Here is a 19,441-nt window from a genome sequence, read left to right as displayed (position 1 = left end):
TGAACAAACCAGGTGAATCGAGCTGATCCGTGCCAGAGGAAGATCAGCTGCTGGAGCTTGAAAATGACGGCGGCCTTAAAAGTATGTTTGCGACAACAACTCTGCCTGTTTTGGATTAAAATCAAGACTGAATATCCGAGATCGCCACAAAAGCAGTCAAAATATTGCTTCCATTTCCAACCTCCTATCTCTGTGAAGCTGGATTTTCTGCAGTAACTATAATCAAGACAAAATGACGGAGTAGACCGGCCAGACGGAACACACTTCAGGTGTCATTGTCTCCCATTACCCCCAGATGGGACCGTCTCGTTCAGCGTCATGGTGAGTTGTATTTGTTATGCATTTTATATTTGTTTTCACGCCGGTCGTATTATTTTATTTCGTCGTGTTTATCCGACACACAGTGAATGCCGGTGTTACGTCCCTACTGGTTTCTCCTCCGTGCGCAGCAGCTGTTTTCTGTCATGTCGCCAGATTCGTCAACCATTCACAAACTTATTGCTGGAGATCTATAAACCACATCTCATATTCATTACGCAGATTACGATGGCATAAATGAGCACCACATCACTGTGAGTAAGTGGCAGATCGCACGACAGTCTTTGGGTTTATTTTGCGCGACAGAGTTCGAATCCAGGTTGTTGCAATCTTTCCATAAATATATTTTCTTCAATGTATTTCTTCATACGTGGCTGTGATGTAGTGCTCACTTATACAATTGTAATCCGCGTAATGAATATGAGATGTGGTTTATAGATCTCCAGCAACATTTGTAGCAACCAGTAGGTTCAGAAACCCGTAGGGACGCAACACCGGTCCGTGGAAATATTTTCGAACATGAAACCGGTCCGTGACGCAAAAAAGGTTGGGGACCCCTGCTCTGAACAGTACGTCAGTGTTGCCTGGCTTCCATGACAGTCTGTGGCAAAGTAGAGAGCGGGGCCATCCTTCAATCAGAGGATCGCCGGTTCGATTCCCCAGCTCCGCTAGTCGCATGTCAAGCAAGACACTTAACCCCCAAATTGCTCCCGTAGCTGTGCCTACGAATGTATGAATGTGATAGAATCTGAAGTCGTTTTGGATAAAAGCGTCTGCTAAATGACTAATGTAATGGCTACTTACTGCTAAAACATAACACATTTCAAAATGTGTTCATTACAATAATGAGCTAAAAAACCAAATACAATACGAGACACAAAAAGCACGCAGGGATTTTCACTACTGTAACGGCAATCAGATTAGTCAAACTCAAGTTTTAAATGTAATAGAAACACTGCATGATGTATGGACATCCCTAATGCTGCGTTCACACCGGTCGCGTTGATTTTTTGACGCACTGCAAAAACCCGTCCAACGCACCGCCGGTCGTGTTCACACCAAACGCCGCAGAATCGCTCCGTGCCGGAGAGGGGGCGTGGTTTATCGACTGGAAGCCTGGAAGCCGTTCACCTGGCCGTCATTTATTTCCGCTGTCAACCGTGAAAGGAATAAGGACAATTGCTGCTTTGTACGTGTTGTGGAAGTCCCTCAAACGTCGGAATGCCAAACGCCGTCATGTCTGGTTCATAATATTGTTCAGAGGAGCTCCGTGGATTGTATCGAGCTGTATTCACTGTCTAGCAAGCCACCGGTCGCTGTTTACTACAGCTGTAGGAACACTAAATAAACTGATTTGGCTGTGATTCAACGGAAAACAAATAGACAAAAAGGGACTCCGAAATAACTACGTAATGATGCCGATTTGTACTTGTCTTCTTGCAAGATGATTGACCATTGTCCTATATTGGAAAGCATGCGCGTGTGTGTGTGTGTGTGTATACATACATATAAACAGGTGACCATTCACACTCGCATCCACACCTACGGGCAATTTCAGAGCAGTCAATGAACCTAAGCTGCATGTCTTTGGACTGTGGGAGGAAGCCGGAATGGGAACCGGGTCCCTCTTGCTGTGAGGCGACAGTGCTGGCCACCACACCACTCTGCAGCCCCTGGAAATTATCGGAAAATGTTACATCTAAAATCTATTCAAATGAAAATGGGGTCACTCTCGCACTACGTGCTGCTGCTTCCCCCGTCCACAGCAGTACAGTGCTTTGCTGCCGTTGCGGTAACTCCTGTATGTTACTACTGGGTGTAATACGCTGACTGTGGATAAGAAGCTCATACAACACCACTTTAAAAAATCCAAACCATCTCTTCAACAGGTCAAAAGCCAAAAATGTTGGAAACCACCGCATTAAAATACAGTATAAAGAATTATAGAGGGGTTTTTCATAGTGACTATAAACTCAAACGTATTAAGTTTCCCACATTTAGTAACATTATTGACCAAAATTGCATCGTGACCAACGTCACACGTGCAATGTGGACAAACACACCATGATAAATGAAATCCACTTGGCCCTAAGTAAGCTAATGAGACAACTGAGCTACAGTGCACATTAATTATTCATGAACAAAAACGCATAACAAACAAAGGGGGACAAAGTGTCTATGAGTGCCCTCTAAGAAGCGCCCTCATTAACTGAAAGAGGATACAGCTCCATGAGGATGAGGCTTTTAACAAGTCCTTGACAATACCTATATTGATTGGTTGCAATCTATTGTAACATACGACACAACCAAGAGCAGCTTCTTAGCAGTGGGATCTATTGGAATCCAGCTTAGGCTTTGAAAACTGTTAATAAAATACCTTCGAACTACAAAAACTCTGGAGCTGACTCCAATTTATGGTCTCTAGCGCCTCCCAGTGGTAGAATGTGGAAACAAATGTTCTAACTGCAAACTATCCACCATCACTTCAATGCAAAAATGTAGTTTTGAGTAAATCTAGAGCACATGTAGATAAGACATCTCATAGAACAGAAGATACTTTGATGCCTGTGCTTTATCTTGTATATATTTATTGAATGTCTTGTTTTTAAATAGTCTTAATGTTTTTATACACTTTTTAACTGTTGCTGCTGTACTGATGAGTCGCCAACTAAATTCCGTTGCATGTTCGTACGACGACAATAAACATCCTTATCCTTATACTTATACTTAATTGATCCTGTTGTGGAAATTGTGGTGTGTATGAAAATACTTTAGCCTTATTCTTTCACCTGAAACCCTGGCGGTGTGAAACCCGCTTGTGAACAAACAAGAAATAGATTTAAAAACAGAATTCAAAGTGTTAGGCAGGCTTTCTTTCGTATCTCACCACCCACAGCATACGTACAAATAACTAAAGGCAATGCATCTAGTCTGCAGGACTGTGAAACATCACACTGCAACACATGGTTGTATTATATTATATATGGTACTGTTAGATTGCTGCTACACTGCCCTGTTAATACAGGTGTGTGTTGCATGCAGGAAAACATTTTGTTTTCTTTACCTCAGGGAAAATGTTTCGTTGGACGCACAAGAGTCGGAAACAATAAGCAGCCACCACTGTAATGCAAGTCCACAAATAGTATAATACTAGGACCTAAAATGACTGAGACTGTGTGAATGTGAACGTTATGAATGAAGTTGCTCTCTTGTTCTGTTGATCTGATCATCATATACCTTTTGGTTTGGTTCTCCTCTTTGCTTTGCATTCACAACAACACCCATATAACCAACACTGCAACCACCACTAACTTACAGACTCAGATTCATTTATTGTTTTCATGGAGAATGTCTTGGTGGTTCTTACCTTGTAAGAAGGCAGAAAGCAGAGCACACCCTTGGCTACGACCTGGCAGACATGGAGCAGCAGCGACCCCACCTCGTCCTGGAAGATGTACGTTTCAGTGTGTTGGAAGGTGGCACAGAGCTTTCTGCCCTGGGGTCCGTCACCAACAGTGCCCACCCAAACCTGAGGAGAGGGCATTAGAAATGTTGAGGTCATATCACCAACATACTTCATGTACTAAATATACCTGGCCATTATTATGTTGGCCCAAACACTATCATTATGAGCTTTTTTCAAAAACATTCTCATGTGCAATGCCAAATTAGCGGTCGCAAATACAAGTGACAACATTATTGCAATCTAATGGTCAGACTGTGACATCTGCTGGACAAAAGCGGTATAGGTGTGGAGACGGGGTCAAAGTTTCCAGCGGCGTGATCCACCTTAAAACCCGATTGAGACTGATGGATACCATCATATCTCTCTGACACGATGCATTAAGGAAGCTTAGGGATTCCAATGAGTCCTGAGGGAGGTTTTAAGTCATATTATCAAACCAAACATCCAGGAATCGAGCAGCTAAATATCCTTTTATACAGCATATACTTTGTCAAATAAGTCATTGTTTCCAGAGGCTCAGTGACATGGTAAACCTAAGGGGTGCAACGGATCGCGTTTGTGAGACACAGATTAGATCAGCAGAAAAAAAGAGAGCAAATCTAACAAACATTAATAAGCCATCTCCACTGATACAAACTGTTTTGTCGTTGTTTTGTTATTACAGCAGGTATACAGGGCTCTGTCCCAAAGAATTTTGTATTATAAGCTGCTTAGACCTAGAGTTAGATCCGTACGGATCACAGATCAACTAAGGTCCGTTGCACCACAAATGACCCTACTGACCTGGGACTTGTTGATGACATGGTTGGCCTCCAGCTGGATGGAGAACTTCACTCCGAGTTCAGAGGAGAAGGAGCTCATGGGGGACAGGGTTCCTGATGTCAGCACAATGCTGTGCACTGACCTGCTGAAGTCAGAGAAAGCCTGGGAGACACAGACACAATCAACCTCCAAGCACTGTTTCAGCTGGAATTTATGCCATAAGCATATCATATTTAGGGTGGCACGGTGGAGATTGAAGAACCCATAATAATATTTTTGTGACATGTTTTACCAGGACTTGGCAGGTAACTTTCATTACAGACTTATTAAGTCATCCATAAATGGCTATAGACTTCAGTAATAGCTCAGTTTGGCGTACATGGCATGCTGTGCCATCTCTACCCTCTCACCACGGCGGGGTTGAGGCACCAGAAGCTGAGTGTCAGGACTTCCGTCTTGACTCGGGCGCTCTGGCGTTTCCTGTGGTGTGGAACAATGAAGCCCTGGGCATCAGGGGTGTCGGGTGGGACTCGGTTCGTCCAAGCGCAGGTCTTCTGCAGAGCTATCCGGTAGTCTTCAGCAACCCTACAGACACAGAGACCTGAGCCATCGTTCAACCCTAGACCCCTTACAACAGTTCATCTGAGGCACTGGCATGACACAGGACTTTGATCTGGCTTTCTTTGGTTGGTCTCTGACCTGCAGTTGTCCTCAGAGGAGTACATGAAGCTCAGCACCATGAAGAGATTTTTGAGGACAATGGAGGTTGCAGAGCTGATGGTTGGGACCTGAACCATATCCTCTTTACCATTGATCAAACCAACACGCTCCTCTTTCTCCAACACTGCTGCTAGGTTTTTCTGTCAGTGGAAGACGTGGGGGAAAAAACAGTGCTGTTGATTATTACAGGACACCTAAAACCAAATAAGAACATGCAGCACATACAAGGCCGTCATTTCTTGGGTGTCAAACTTTAAATACAAGCACATCACAGTCAAAAAGGCTTGAATGGTGTGATAAGCGTGGTAATAGACACCTATAAATGCTAAGCATGGACAGGATTAGGTTTGGTTTTCTCCTCGACTTTGGGAAGTGTCAGGACTGTAAACCACGGTCCCTCATCGCCTTAAAATAAACCCACAGATGTGGCAGTACACAGCCTCACAAAGTCAGTCGGAATTTTAAAAACGTAAGTATCTGTATGAAGCAAACTATTGGTGATAGAGTATTAGAAACATCTGATATACAGTAGGTGTTACTGGAATCAAGTGAAGCTTGATTTAGCTACTGCTTCTGTCAATCGGCTACAAACACCTACTGTGATCGATACAGAGATTTAACATTTCAAGAAAAGTTCCTCAGTTTTTCCAGTTTGAAAATCTGAAGCAACACCCACTGAAAGCCCAACATGTAATACATTGTCTAAGCACGGTGGAGGAAAGGTTATGATTGCCCCTTTCTATTGTCCTCAGACTTTGATGCATGATCCCACCAAGTCACTGAATGAAACATTCAAGAAAAGCATGGAGCTGGCGAGAGGATTTTCTTCCTGTAAGAATAAACCCACATGTCACAATATGTACTTTGCTTATGCATGATGGTCATTTTAAAATATGTTGATTTGATCCAACTGTGCTATTTTGCTTATTATCGCGTAGCAAACAACAAATACTCCAATTAATTTATCCATTTATGGATATCTTTAGGCATTACTGTGACGAGTAAACATGATTGCTGTCTCATTACACATACAGTGAGCCCCAACACCCTTCTGCACTGAGGCCCTGACACCACACATTTGATGTCCATCAAAATCAGTGAGGGTTCAGTGCTGAAGGCTTAGAGTGAACATTTGAAGTGGACTGACTAATACTGGCAGTGTACAGGTACGGGAAACCTCATGTAGAAGTAAAGCTTAGATATCTGGTGTACCTTCAGAACGCTGAAGGTGTCAGCAGTGATGCCCATGTTGTGAAAGATGCCCAGAACATCCTTTCCATTCCAGACTTTACAGGCGCTCTCATATCCCCGTTCAGACATCAGGCTTTGGCTCTCCTGGATCCAGCTACACCATGGACAAAAATACATTCTTAGTTCATATCTACTCAAATTACGAGCACCACAGATGAGCAATTAATTCACTGAATCACGAACTTGATCAGGATATGGCAGAAGTCCCTGAGTAGCTCGTGTTTGGAGGGTCTGATGTTGTTTTTGACCATGCTGTCAAGCTCATCCCTGGACAGCTGCAGACTGTGGTGGTCTAAAGTGTAGCTGGCACTCTCCCTTGCACAGTCCTCAATGTTGTGGGCTTCATCTAGCACCACGATCTGGCCTGCCAGGTTGATCTCCATCTGGTGAAAATGTAGATGGAAAGGAAGAGAGGAAGAAGGGAGAGTGGTTAATCCCTGAACACGCCACATGATCTGGTCCTTTGTTAAGAACTAATCGTGTTGCTCCCTTCAGATTGTTCTAGAATTCCTGCACCCTGTCTTCCATATTCTACTCACACTCTCTCTGATCATTGGGTCCAGCAGGTAGTTGTATGGACAGAAGATAATGGAGGCGTCCTGCATAAGTTCACGGGCAGCATAGTAGGAGCATGACCGGAGCCGTTTGCCCAGTGAGACAAGGTCCTCAACGTCCCAGGCGTCATGGAGTCCGTAGGAGCGTAGTGTGCGCTGTTCCCGCATCTTCTGGACACCATGGTAGTAGCTGCATGACCTGCCCTGTAATACACACATTTTTCATTCAATGTCAGCCGCATTCAACGGATCACGGAAGACGCAGTTTGACTGATCGCACCGAGTCCCTTTTCATTGCAGGAACCACACTGTACGGATCTCAACACACTGTGGGGGAGAAGTTCCTGAACTAAATTTGGGCTCCGCTCAAGACCCTTTCCCTAAAGCGGCTGATAATGTGTAATTAAAACTATTAATGCCAGATTGTTTTAAATGTAGAATCATTTGAATGTGTTTTCATGCAAATAACTACTATGGGAGACAACAACAAAGTAGAAAAAGAAAAACATTGAACATGTTCACCCCAATTGACTTTGGGGAGGTTCAAATTATTGTTGGTTCAGGGACGGTGTTGAAAAAAGTAAGTCTGGAGCTTTGCCGTCAATTATAGTTCTTCGAAAGAAATAATCAGCAAAAAAACAGGATAAGCAGGTCTTTTTTTATTCTTATTTGGAAATCGGCAGAGAAAGTCGCCGTTGGTGTATCTCTATCCAAAACCCAACATATCAGAGAAGATTAGAAAATGTGAGAATCTGGAACCAGTGAAGTTTGGCATTTTCTTCATAAATTACTCAAAATAATTAACTGATGATCAACATTGCAGTTTGTCAATTGACAAATCCAATCAGTTGTTGCAGCTGTATATAATGGGGAAACACTAAAAGCCTACAATATCAGTTAAAAGCAGTCTTCAGAATGTTATGCATTCCTTTGTATTTGTCACTAACCCAGATAGTTTAAAATATGTTACATTAGAATTTCTTATATATCGGAGATAACCGGACCGTTTGATTTATTTCCTTCTCTCTAGTGTCACATGTAACCAGAGGTGACGTACAGTATTTCAGAGGCTTCCTATGATCAGGTCTTCCAGGTATTGTCGTAGGTTACATGTCCTGACACTCATACAGTGAACGTAGAAGTGTAAAGAAGCAGCATCTCATGTACCAAGCCCCAATTACACTGTCAACAGAGGTGTCTGCTTCAGATGTCCCACCCTGTTCTTTAAGATTTCACAGCTTGAGGTGACACGGTGTACACTCAGTAACCTCCAGACACAATAATGATCTCTGGATGAAATGGTCTACCTCTCACAGTCATGTGCCAAGCTTGGACACTTTGCTGAAACTGAACCCGGTCGGCTCAGTGAAAGGGGAGATTAATAGACATGCAGCAACATTTGGGAAAGTCAGGACCGGTTACAGTGCAGTTAAAACACTTGGTAGGTGTTTTGACTTAAGACGATGGGTGTTACTGTGTCTGAATCACGGTGTCTACACAGCATAGTCACCTGACACTGACTACACTACACCCTGAGGTGATGAAGACAGAGAGCATCAGTACCATCCACTCCAGTGAGGGGTAATGACTGGGCCAGCTATTTAATATGATAAAGTGAGAGAATTGCCATGGGTGGCAAACACCTCCACTGACAGCGTAATTGTCCTTGTTGCAGTAGGAGCCCGTTACAAGTGTCTCACATCTCTGAACAAAAGCTCACTCAATGGTTCTCGACATTTTAGTGTGTCAAAAAGAGCCGGTTGGACCTATTGTGGCCATTGCAGCAGCATAATTGCTGCTGAGGCTACATTGTTGAAGGAGTGTTGTCTGGTAGTGATAGTGACCTGTGGGCTTGTGGGTGACCGAAAAACTCTTTCCACCGTACATGATGGTTTGAGGTCAGGTAAGTATTTAGTATTATAAAGTTGTCATAAAATGTTAGGTCTGTTATATGTTGTCTTTCATCAGCTTCTGTAACCAGTGGATAAAGGTTTGATTCCATGGAGAAAGTGTGTCATGGGGTGTTGGATTCCACAGCTAGAAGGGGGTCAAAGGAGTCCAATTCAGGTCCAGAACAGTTCTTTTTGAGACTAGAGGATGTAAACAAATAGGGGGGGGGGGGGGTTGACCTGGGCTAAGTAATGAACTATAGCACACATACAGGTTGTGCCTTTAGTGGGATAAATTCACATGTCAAATGTATGGCCTGTCTGGGTTTATAAAGTAGATACCAGAAGTAATATTTATTTTAAATTAGCATGCAACAAAGAAACAATTTCGATGAGAATCCTTTCAATTTGGTTCCTGAAAGAACTGTGACCAAGTTATGAAGTAAGCGGGACATTGACAGTGGCAAAATGCTCACTGGTCAAACTATGTAGTGGTGACAATGTTTCCAAATGATCTCAAACATAAAATGTCTTAAGTGTCTGTATCGACATGTCTTATAACTTATTGGGTGGCATATACACAGATTAAGGTTGGGCGATATTGAAATTCCCCTACTGACGATATTGCTTTAAGGCAAATTGATTTACTAATAATTGTCCGAAAAAAGAAAGGTTGTCATCTTCATGAGGTGTTCATGTTCTCTATGAGGGAGGAAACATCGTCCTGCTTACAGGGAGTGACTATTGGATATTCAAAAGGCACGTTTCAGCTTGAGTTTTACTTTAAAGCCGAAGTTGAAAATGGGTTTAATGTGAATGTATGCAAGTGTTCGTCCTCACATCTTTGGCATCCAGCAGGTCCTTGCAGCGTTCATTGCGGTTGAAGTGAGGCGCCACTCCTTGGTTGACACATGTGTGAGCTCTACTGGATAAGATGGTCATGGGCACACTGGAGTAAACTGTGCGCTTCAGCTCGTGGGTGATCTGAGTTATCTGTTTATGTGTGCGAGTACCAAAGAAGATCTTAGGAATCTTCTTTTTGATGTCACCGTCTTTGTCCTTCACACCGTCTCTGGCTGAAGCACACTGGCACTGGGAGCAGGGTTCAGGGGACTGGAAAGAGAAACAGACAAACACTGAGAGGTTATAAAGCAGCCGAGTCACACATCTTGTTCGGTTCAATAAAAACACTGGCAACTGTCATTTTTATGCAAATAAAACAGAGCTTTACAGCGCTGACTCTATACAATCCATGACTCCCAAATTCCTTGTTAAATAATTAGTGCTGGGCAATGACAATAAATTTGAATCGCATTGGTATGCGCAAAATTCAATAATGAATTCAAAAGTAGTGTATTGCGCACTTTTATTTTAAAAGTACTGCTATATGAACAAAAGTGCAATAACATCTGGTTTGCAAACACTTTCAACAAATCAGGTTCTTTTTAACAGCAGTATTCCCTTTAGACAGTAGCAGTTATACTACAGTTATGATTCTAAAGAGGAACTCCTACAGGAACCAGCCAGCAGAGAGGACTTGATGTCGACTAAATGAGTTGGGATACAATAATTATTCCCCTTTTCTAGGAAGAGCAGCCAAAAGTGAGGCTGAAAGCTTAGTCTTTGCCTGGCTAATATCTTTGTGTTGGAAGACAGGCTACACCCCTAAACAGCAGGAAGTTTAAAGAACTCACTAGGAGTGTTCACATTTGACATTATTCGGATGTTATAAATTTGATAATGAAACACTTAACAGCAAGGCAGCGCTACAGTTTGATTATTTTTCCTCACCTACATTCCTCAAAGACTACTACTCTGCCTCTGATTGGCTAGTACTCTTCACTTATTCATAGATTTTGTTTATTGCTGATGAAAAAGATCGGTGGAGGGTTGGTAGGGTGAATGTTTTGTTTAAATGTTGCTATGCATGTTGCAAATATGGATGAAATAAAATTAGTCATAATTATTTTACGTTACAGTGAGGAACTTAACTGGTTATAAAACGGTCTCAATTGAATGCCGATGCCTCTGTGTGACGTACATAAGTGAACAAGACCAGAGAAGACTGGCTATTTCTATATGAAATACAAACTCCTACACCATACTGCGAGATAGTCTGTCAAGCATTTCCCCATGCTGTTTGTACCAAGGTAAATATCCCTTCATTATCTTTGGATGCATCAGAACAATGTGGGCTATATTGTAAATCACTGATCAGGTCCTCTTTATAGCAATATTGAATTTACAATATTTTAGTTGCCAAATTACCCAGCAATCCTTGCTCATACATAAACTCAATTGATTTTCCAGAAGTGTAACTACAGCCCACCCACCACTGTCTTTTTATTGAAATAACAATGCTTGGTGACCTCCTGAAATGAACCCCTACAAGGCAGTTTTACCATCAGATGAGCCTTGAGTAAGATCTGATATTGTGAAACTTTCAATTGCTAAACATCTGATGGCATCAGACCAATGGGTCAACATTGATATGCACACCTCGTCACCACTGCATGATATTATCTTGAGACATGTTTTAAAAAAAAAATAAAATAAAATAAAAAAAATAAAAAGAAAAAAGTATCTGGCCTCTTTCTTTAGAGATTACCACCATTTTCTTAATATTGAATTAACAAAACTTGCAAGCTTGGCAAACAAGTTTATCCCTAAATCCTCAACAAATTACCTGAATGATTCCACGTAAGAATGAATGGTATGTGTTGTCAGGCATCACAACTTATCATAGAGATCAGAAGGTAGCACTTCTGATGACAGACGAGTAGCTCGAGTTACCGGGCAGCTCAAATTTTCCAAGCATGTTTGCCCATCAAATATTACAATGTGCGATGGAGTGTAGGCCAGAGAGAGCCCTTAGAGAGTCCACTCTCAGAGTTAAGAGGGATAACGAGCCCTGAGCCCATGTGAAAAACAAACAGAGGTGCTGCAGGGCCCCAACACCAGTTCAGGTTACCTTTCTCCTCTGGAACAGTTGCGCTCCACAGCCTGGGCCCTGAGCCCGATCACCTTACCTGCTGCTGCCACATTAAATAGAGCCATCCAAATATCCTGCCCCAAGATGGCTAATAATTACTTATTCATTGGCAGGTGGGGGGAGGGTGGGTGTAGAAGGGCTTGCTGATGAATAGAGGCCCTTGTCAAAAGCTGCAGCAGGAAACAGCTGACACAAGAGTATCCTTTTACGCGCCTGCCTCCTGAGATGCCAGGACAACAAGATATCAAGCTTGGCCCCACAGCCCAGAGCAGACACCCCCTCGGAAGGAATGCAGATAACTGGCAAAAGGGGCAAAAGAGAAGCCAGCTCTGCTGCCAACAAGAACATAACAGGGCCATTGGCGTAGCTCTTTGGGTGCCGCTAGCTATGAGAATGCTAGCTTTGTCTTTCAAACAATATGTAATGAGTAAACTTTTTTCTCATTAAGATAGCATTTACAGGTACACTGTATGTGTACGTTTCTTTAGTTGTACTGCGTGTCTTCAGGTCTACTACCTTTACTCAGCACAGGTAAACTTAGTTCCCTTGGTACACCTACACCTCCAGGTGTAGGTGTATGCAACAGCTAAAGCTTTCTGGAATTGACGGAACAGAAGTCAGTGGTGTTACTGAACACCTCAGAATATTCACAGGTAGGCTTCTGTTGCTCGACTCCCTGCCAACACCTGAGAGATGGCAATCTCACACTCCAGGGGGCCGGTCCGAGGGCACTGAGGGGCCGCAGGCAGTGAATCACTTAGGTATCACTGGCGCCTCTCACTGGACGCCAATTTGCTCCTCATTCCACAGCTTTCGAGGGCTTGGAATTCACTCCAATAAGGGTAGGCTTCAACAGCCGATACTTCGGAAGACATGACACCGAACACCCCCTCCTCCCAACATGACCACACTGTGCAGGTAGGGGGCCTTGGCAAATACCTGCCCTCCAAAGCACCTGTTTATCCCTCGGGCGCAGTAACCAGCGGGTGAACCCCATTCAATATTTATCCCCGTGGCGTTCACAGATCAGCGGTCCAGGCGAGGCAAACCCTCTTAATTAAAACTGGAGCTTGCTTCAAAGGGCCCCATTCAGGCCATCAGTCAGCGCTCGCGGGACAAAAGAGCCAGGGTCATGTAGCTGCAGGGAAACCAGAGACGGACGCGCTTTTTCGACTTCACTTTCCCTCCTCTTTTTCCACCTCCGACCATCCACGGCTCCAAATCCAAGCCACACACCTGTGGCAAGATAAGACCCAGTTGTGAGAGTTCAACCATTCCTGTGAGCTGCATTCAGTGACTGTGCACATCGAGTGATTATGGCTAACCTGTTGGTCTTTGGGACCTGGAGAGATCTCATGAACATGGATTATTCACCAGAAACAGCATCGCAGATAGCTTTAGGAAACATATTACTTGATGACTGAGGAAATGCAGCTTCAACGTTGTCAGTATATTAGCTCCACCTAACTAAAACCAATGTAGTCTCATGAACAGGTCCATAATAAATCTAGAGTCACACACTGACTCTGGGCGGGCCGTCAGAGTCAATTATGTCATGTACACAACTGGTCTGTCAAGACAGGTATTAACAGTCGCCCCATAAAACGCACTTTTGCTCAGACGGACTCTTAGTAAACCATGTGTAAAATATTCATTTTCTGTCGTATTGTTATCAAATTTGAATTTGTACCCGGTACTATGACTACATGCTATGGTACCATTGTGTTTTCCAGCTATTAAGTCCCAGCCATGGTTATCTGCAGGCATCTGTTGGCCAAAATAAATCCAGGCGGAACTAAAAACCTTTTGTTTCAGTGCGTTGTAGCTTCATTAGCTCAATGCTAGTAGCACTTACAGTGATTCTTTGGTGATTGTTTAGAAACTTCAGTGTTACCTTTCAATAGAGACTAAAACCATACATGTACTCCCAATGGTTCAATAAGAGCTGTCAGTTTACTTTGGGTACACCTTGGATAGGCGTTTTAGGAAAATTTTACAGGAGTGATAAGAGGTTAAATCAAACATATCAGTTTGTGAAAACATGAATACCTGCAATGTTGAAAATCGTTCCGTTTTAAGCCCATGTGTGTTTGAAACTTTAATCACAGCCTTAGTGGATTCGGTGGAGTATACCGCCACCCAGTGGTGACAGTGAATGGTAATACTGAACACATTGCTGACAGTGAAACCCTAAAATAAGTGGTCCAAAAGGAGCTAAACTATAATCTACTCTACCAGCAACATGAGGATTAACCACTCAGTTTCTGTGGATCATTCATGACACAGATTTTTGCCAAAGGAGATTAATAAAGTAGTTCTTATTCTATCACAACAGACATTTTAACATCTCATAAAACCACAATTTAAATTGGTAAACTGCACCAGTAAGCCAGCATGCATAATGGTCCTTTTTCACAGCAGATGCATCACGTCATTACAAGGAAAGCACAGATGCAAGTACTGACATGAATGATTGAGGTGCTTTACTGGGCCTTAATGTTGTGCATGCTGGCTCACAGGAACGGCTTTACGGAGACATTGAAAGAACAGAGTCATCATTAACTAATCAAGTTACACCTGTCTCTACAGTGAAAGGTCAATCATTCATTCAATATGCCCACATATTTTGGTATCCCCCATGTAGTCAGCTGTTTTGGTAGAGAATGGGACATTTAATGTAAAAAAGTACTAGGCGTTGGTACTAGGGCTGGGCGGTATGACCAAAAATCCATATCACGGTATTTTTTAAGACTACCGGTTTCACGGTATTTTTTCCCGCTTCAATGCAGTGGTCCTGCAGCTGAAATACCACCTTATAACCACATTATGGCGCCACAGCTTCTATTCGTTTTTAAGGCTGTAACTATGTACGAGTCATTTGAATAACGCTTGAGCATCTAGAAAATGCAAAAGCCTAAATTCAGGAAAAATATAATGTTCTCAGCTGGTCTGGCTGTGGAATCCACTGTCATTCCTTAATGACAAGCCTCGACCCAAAGAGATTAAGAAGGGATTTTACTTTACACAACTTGAACGTACTGCGCTGCAGAGTCGTTCCTCGGCTCAGCACCCTCTATCATGGTGCAGCTCAACTCAGTCAGAATGCATTGATTGGATTATCTGCATCACGTGATGTGATTCACTACCCATCAGCCTCTGCTGGCTGGCTGTTAAGTTTCATTTCACGATAGTCAGAGCATGTACATGGACACTGAGCGGCATGTAATGCTGACGTAATTATAGGACGGCCCGCCACTGGCTTAATGAATTAATTAATTAACGCCGTAAACTAACAGAAGAACGGCTGGTCAACCGGCGGTGAACAGCTGTTTGTGTGGCATGTCTTCCGTCACTTCCAGTTTCCTTCACCTCCGATTTGCACGCTTTACCCAGCATGCAGTTCGGCGGAGAAATTTTATAAATGTACAATTATTAGTGCTACAAATTGTATCTGTCACAAACTGTTGTGTCGTGGTGTTTTGCACCACTTCTGATCGTTAAGACATTTCAGAGGACCACCTTCCAAAACAAATGAGGAAGAAAAACTAATAACATGACAAGTAAAGCAGAACAAATGAACTTGTTGCAAAGGTGTTATGGCCATGTCTGTCTTTTCATTTAAAAAAACAACCTAGTTTGTGTCACTGCATCAGAGGGAACGTTAGCTACCAAACAGTGCCAGAAGACATTCATCTCTACCTGATGTGTCGATATTGGCATGGTGATACTCGACTGTATCTGAGGATGAGCTTTGTTTGTTTATTCATTCATGTGTAAATAATGATATATCATTTGTGAATGCCTCTGTGTGACTTTATTAATATTGAGACTTATTGACCCCATAGCAGAATGGGAGATTAGCCGCGGACACACACACACACACACACAGTCAGTCAGTCAGTCAGGCAACACACACACACACTAGCTTTGTAAAGCACAATATATTGTAGTGTCACAGGTTGTCCCTAGGGTGGGGCAGTGCAAAAGAGAGCATCAAACAGGTACAATCAGACCGTATAAACAAAAATAAAGGTTTTATTGGCCCATCTCACTGGCAGTTCCTTTAACTCCAAAAATCACACCTCAAACAAAAAAGGTCGTGAATAAACCTAAAGCGTCCCGGAGGAGAAAGGGGGTTCTTCATCCAACAAAGTACTCCAAATCTTCACTCTCAATCCTCAGCCCCACTGCCCACATTCTCCACCACCTGTAGTGTCACGGGTTGTTCCTAGAGTGGGGCCTTAAGCACCTACAGCTGGGTGCATGATGAGGCAGTCTGGGAGCTGTAGTCTCTAGCCCGGCGGCCATTTTGGGTTGTGGGCCCTGATCCTGGGTGAGGATGTAGCGCCCCTCCACAACCTGTCCTTGTGATGCCACATAATATACATTTGAATTTAATCTAACCACCTCTACAGCCTTTTCCTACCGTCACATGTCAAAATATCTTCTGAAACATGCCATGTATGCACAACATTTACCCCATGTATCAGTAAAGCAATATTATTGGTGTAACTCAGCTTCTATGCCTGGAGTGTACTCACGCAGCACGATGAGGACAGACCAGCTGCTTGGGCGTTTGGCTCGGTGGTCCAGGTCTGAGCACCTGAAGGCTCATTTTCCAGCTCATCATCTATGAACACCACTCCCCGCTGCTTTTTACGCTGCCGACGAACAAACAAACAGAGACTTTACTCCACTGAGCTGCACATCACTCAACCAGCAGCAATAACAATACTTCACAAGACTGCCTTCTTATCATCAATACACATTATTTTGAAGAATGCTAACGGGGGGTTGTACATTAATACATGCAGACATTTTGTTAGACATGTAGCGATATCAATACTTACCCCATATGAAAACTAAACTAACTCTCACAACTGAACCCTGGCATACTGTACAAATCAACGTTTTACTGGGGGATTTTCCAGATACATTTGGGATTTGGGTTTGGTGAGTTCGGATGGCGCCGAGTTTGTGAGGTCAGGATGAGCTGTCTGCATGCACACATTATTCAGAGATAACCGCTACAAGTTACATCTAAAATGAACATGATGATAAATTGCCACAACATAAAATACTGCCAAATTGATGACATTTTGCTAGCTCTCGCTAACCTTACACTCTCCGCTAGAACCTACCCGAGCGGTACTGCGCAACTGTCACCAGAGATGAGAACGAAGAGAGGTAGCTCACTCGTTAGCTACTTCCTTCCTCACTTTGCACATGTGCAGTACCGATCAGGCAGGCTGTTCGGATCGGGGTGCGAATGACAGCTGCTCCGGCTCACTTGAGGAGGAGCAGCGCTAGTCTCTCTTAAGTGACAAGCTGCTCAGTTTATATTTTTTATATTTCTTTTAACTGTTCAACTGATTCACGGTCAAACTGTTAATTATTAACATCCCCGCTGCAAAGAACAATGCTCTGTTTGTATCAGGAAAATACAATATTGAATTGTCAGCAACAAAGTTATTGTTCGGTAATGGTATTATTAAGTACTTGTATTGGTACTGGCATGTTCTTAAAAGTAAGTACTTGTACTTGGTCTGATAAAAAGGTATCGGTGCATTATTATTCTTAGTCATTTGAATTGTGAGTTTTTATGCGAAACAAAGATTATAGATGACAGGAAATGAGTAAAAGCACAGCATGTAGGCTAGATTGTTGAGACTAACTTTGAGATGGTTGAAACTATTTTTAGGGAGCCTTCTATATCAGCTGCTATAACAAGACAAAACAACAAATACAAGCTCTGTATCGGCAAACCGACCATCCGTTATGTGTATCAGCGGCAAAATAACGTGATTAGGGCATCTCTAAAAGTTGACTCAAAACCATGATGGGATCCAAAGTAGGGCTGGGTTTTAATTTCCCGTATGATATGAATTTTTCATATACAGTCATACCGGTGCACAGCCGAAACAACTTCTGTCGCTCTTCAACAGGGAGCAAAATATATTGTTCGCCGCTGAGAGTGCTACGGTCGGAGCTAGTTGTCTTAAGTGTATTGAGAGGGAACCGTTCTGTCACTATGGTCATAACTTTATAGCAAAAATGAACAACCCACAACTAACGCTCTTTAACAGGGCAAAACACCACGACACAAACAATTTGTAACACTAATAATTGTACATTTATAAAATTTCACCGCCGAACTGCATGCTGGGTAAAGCTCGCCAACAACAGTCTGCTAACAGCTGGGAGAGGCTCTGTTGCTCCAGTAACATTACATTAAACAGAAAAGAGCGATGCAGGATGAACAAAGACTGAACAAAAGGTATTTAGGTCAGACACATATGCAACGCTGATTACCGTGTAATATGTGTGGTATTAGTTATAAATGTACATTGGTACATGGAGGGTGATAAGAAGCTGTACTTGGAGGGGCTTAGGACCCAAGGGAATGTAGGTGAAGGAAACAGCAAGTGACAGAACGGAAGACACACCACACAAACAGCTGTTCACCGCTCGCTGGCTGGTTGTTTTCGGCATTAATTAATTAATGCTTTAACGCGAGAAAAAAAAAATACCGTGATATACCGGAAAACCTCCAGAATCTTACAAAATAATGTGATATGCATTTTTGGTCATACCGCCCAGCCCTAATCCAAAGGTCCCATGAGTTTTGTAATTAGTTACCCCTATATGATAGGCAACACACTATTGATAGTACTATACTGTGAGTTACCATCAAATCTAGTACTTACAAAACGGCAACCTCATCGAACCACTGCAGATATTGGTATTCCTTTGTTTAAGAAAGAAATATTCACCCTTTAAATTTGATATACAGTAAATCCAGTATAAATGTACAACAGTGTATACAAAGCATCTACAACACCTTGTGTTCGGCAGTGCGAATGCGCTTCCTATCTGGCTGAAAGTCGTCGTCGTCCTTCTCGCGGTCAGAGCTGGACAGGAACTTCTCAGACAGACGAGAGGCGATGGACGGTTTCTTTTTTTCCTCAGGTGTTCTCACTGAAACACAGCAAGTGCAACATTAGATTATATAGCAACAGAAATGAAGTGTGGAAATGGCTTTGTTCTGGTTGAACGAAGTCCTCGGTTGAATCTCATCTGTGAAGGACAATGTCTGCGTTTAGCTCTGTGGACAGGCAATAGATCAATTAGAATACTGTACAAACACAACTGTTACATTAACTCCTTTCATTTGTCTGGTATTTAATTCACTGGACTGTATAAAACAGACACTCTGATTTCTGGTCCAGAAAATGTGCTCCAACAAAAGTCAGGAACCACTGCAATACTGGATACTACTTCTACTAAAGTGCATCATTGAATTTAAGGAAATCCATGGCTGCTTTAATGTATTTAAGAGACAGCATTGATTCTGCATCATGGTGGGCATTCATTCTGCCTCTGTGCTCCTAATTTGATGGTAAAATAAGCAGAATAAATATATTCCCTAAGGTAGAGGACTAAAATCCACTGCTTAATGCCAAAGACAGAGGAGAAAGAAAAATCCAAC

General features: G+C 42.7%; 2 protein-coding genes across 3 annotated transcripts in view; both read right to left on the bottom strand.

Moving 5' to 3' along the window:
- The window catches only part of mrps23 (mitochondrial ribosomal protein S23), a 244,791-nt gene that overhangs the window by 210,433 nt on the left and 14,917 nt on the right, over nucleotides 1-19,441 (bottom strand). The gene's annotated exons all lie outside the window — the stretch shown is intronic.
- The window catches only part of brip1 (BRCA1 interacting helicase 1), a 50,324-nt gene that overhangs the window by 24,736 nt on the left and 6,147 nt on the right, over nucleotides 1-19,441 (bottom strand). For both annotated transcript variants that reach the window (XM_079272574.1, XM_079272573.1), the window contains exons 5-14: nucleotides 18,794-18,930; nucleotides 16,494-16,613; nucleotides 9,801-10,073; nucleotides 7,057-7,275; nucleotides 6,701-6,900; nucleotides 6,479-6,611; nucleotides 5,246-5,406; nucleotides 4,957-5,131; nucleotides 4,568-4,708; nucleotides 3,686-3,847 (exon numbers count right to left, since the gene is read on the bottom strand). In XM_079272574.1, coding sequence (XP_079128700.1) covers nucleotides 3,686-3,847; nucleotides 4,568-4,708; nucleotides 4,957-5,131; nucleotides 5,246-5,406; nucleotides 6,479-6,611; nucleotides 6,701-6,900; nucleotides 7,057-7,275; nucleotides 9,801-10,073; nucleotides 16,494-16,613; nucleotides 18,794-18,930 — 1,721 coding nt within the window. The remainder of the gene's footprint in view (nucleotides 1-3,685; nucleotides 3,848-4,567; nucleotides 4,709-4,956; nucleotides 5,132-5,245; nucleotides 5,407-6,478; nucleotides 6,612-6,700; nucleotides 6,901-7,056; nucleotides 7,276-9,800; nucleotides 10,074-16,493; nucleotides 16,614-18,793; nucleotides 18,931-19,441) is intronic.

This window comes from Melanostigma gelatinosum, assembly GCF_949748355.1.
Source record: "Melanostigma gelatinosum genome assembly, chromosome: 7".
In the NCBI taxonomy this organism is placed as follows: Eukaryota; Metazoa; Chordata; class Actinopteri; order Perciformes; family Zoarcidae; genus Melanostigma; species Melanostigma gelatinosum.
The sequence above is the reverse complement of the archived record's forward strand: the minus strand, read 5'-3'. Positions and strand labels throughout refer to the sequence as shown.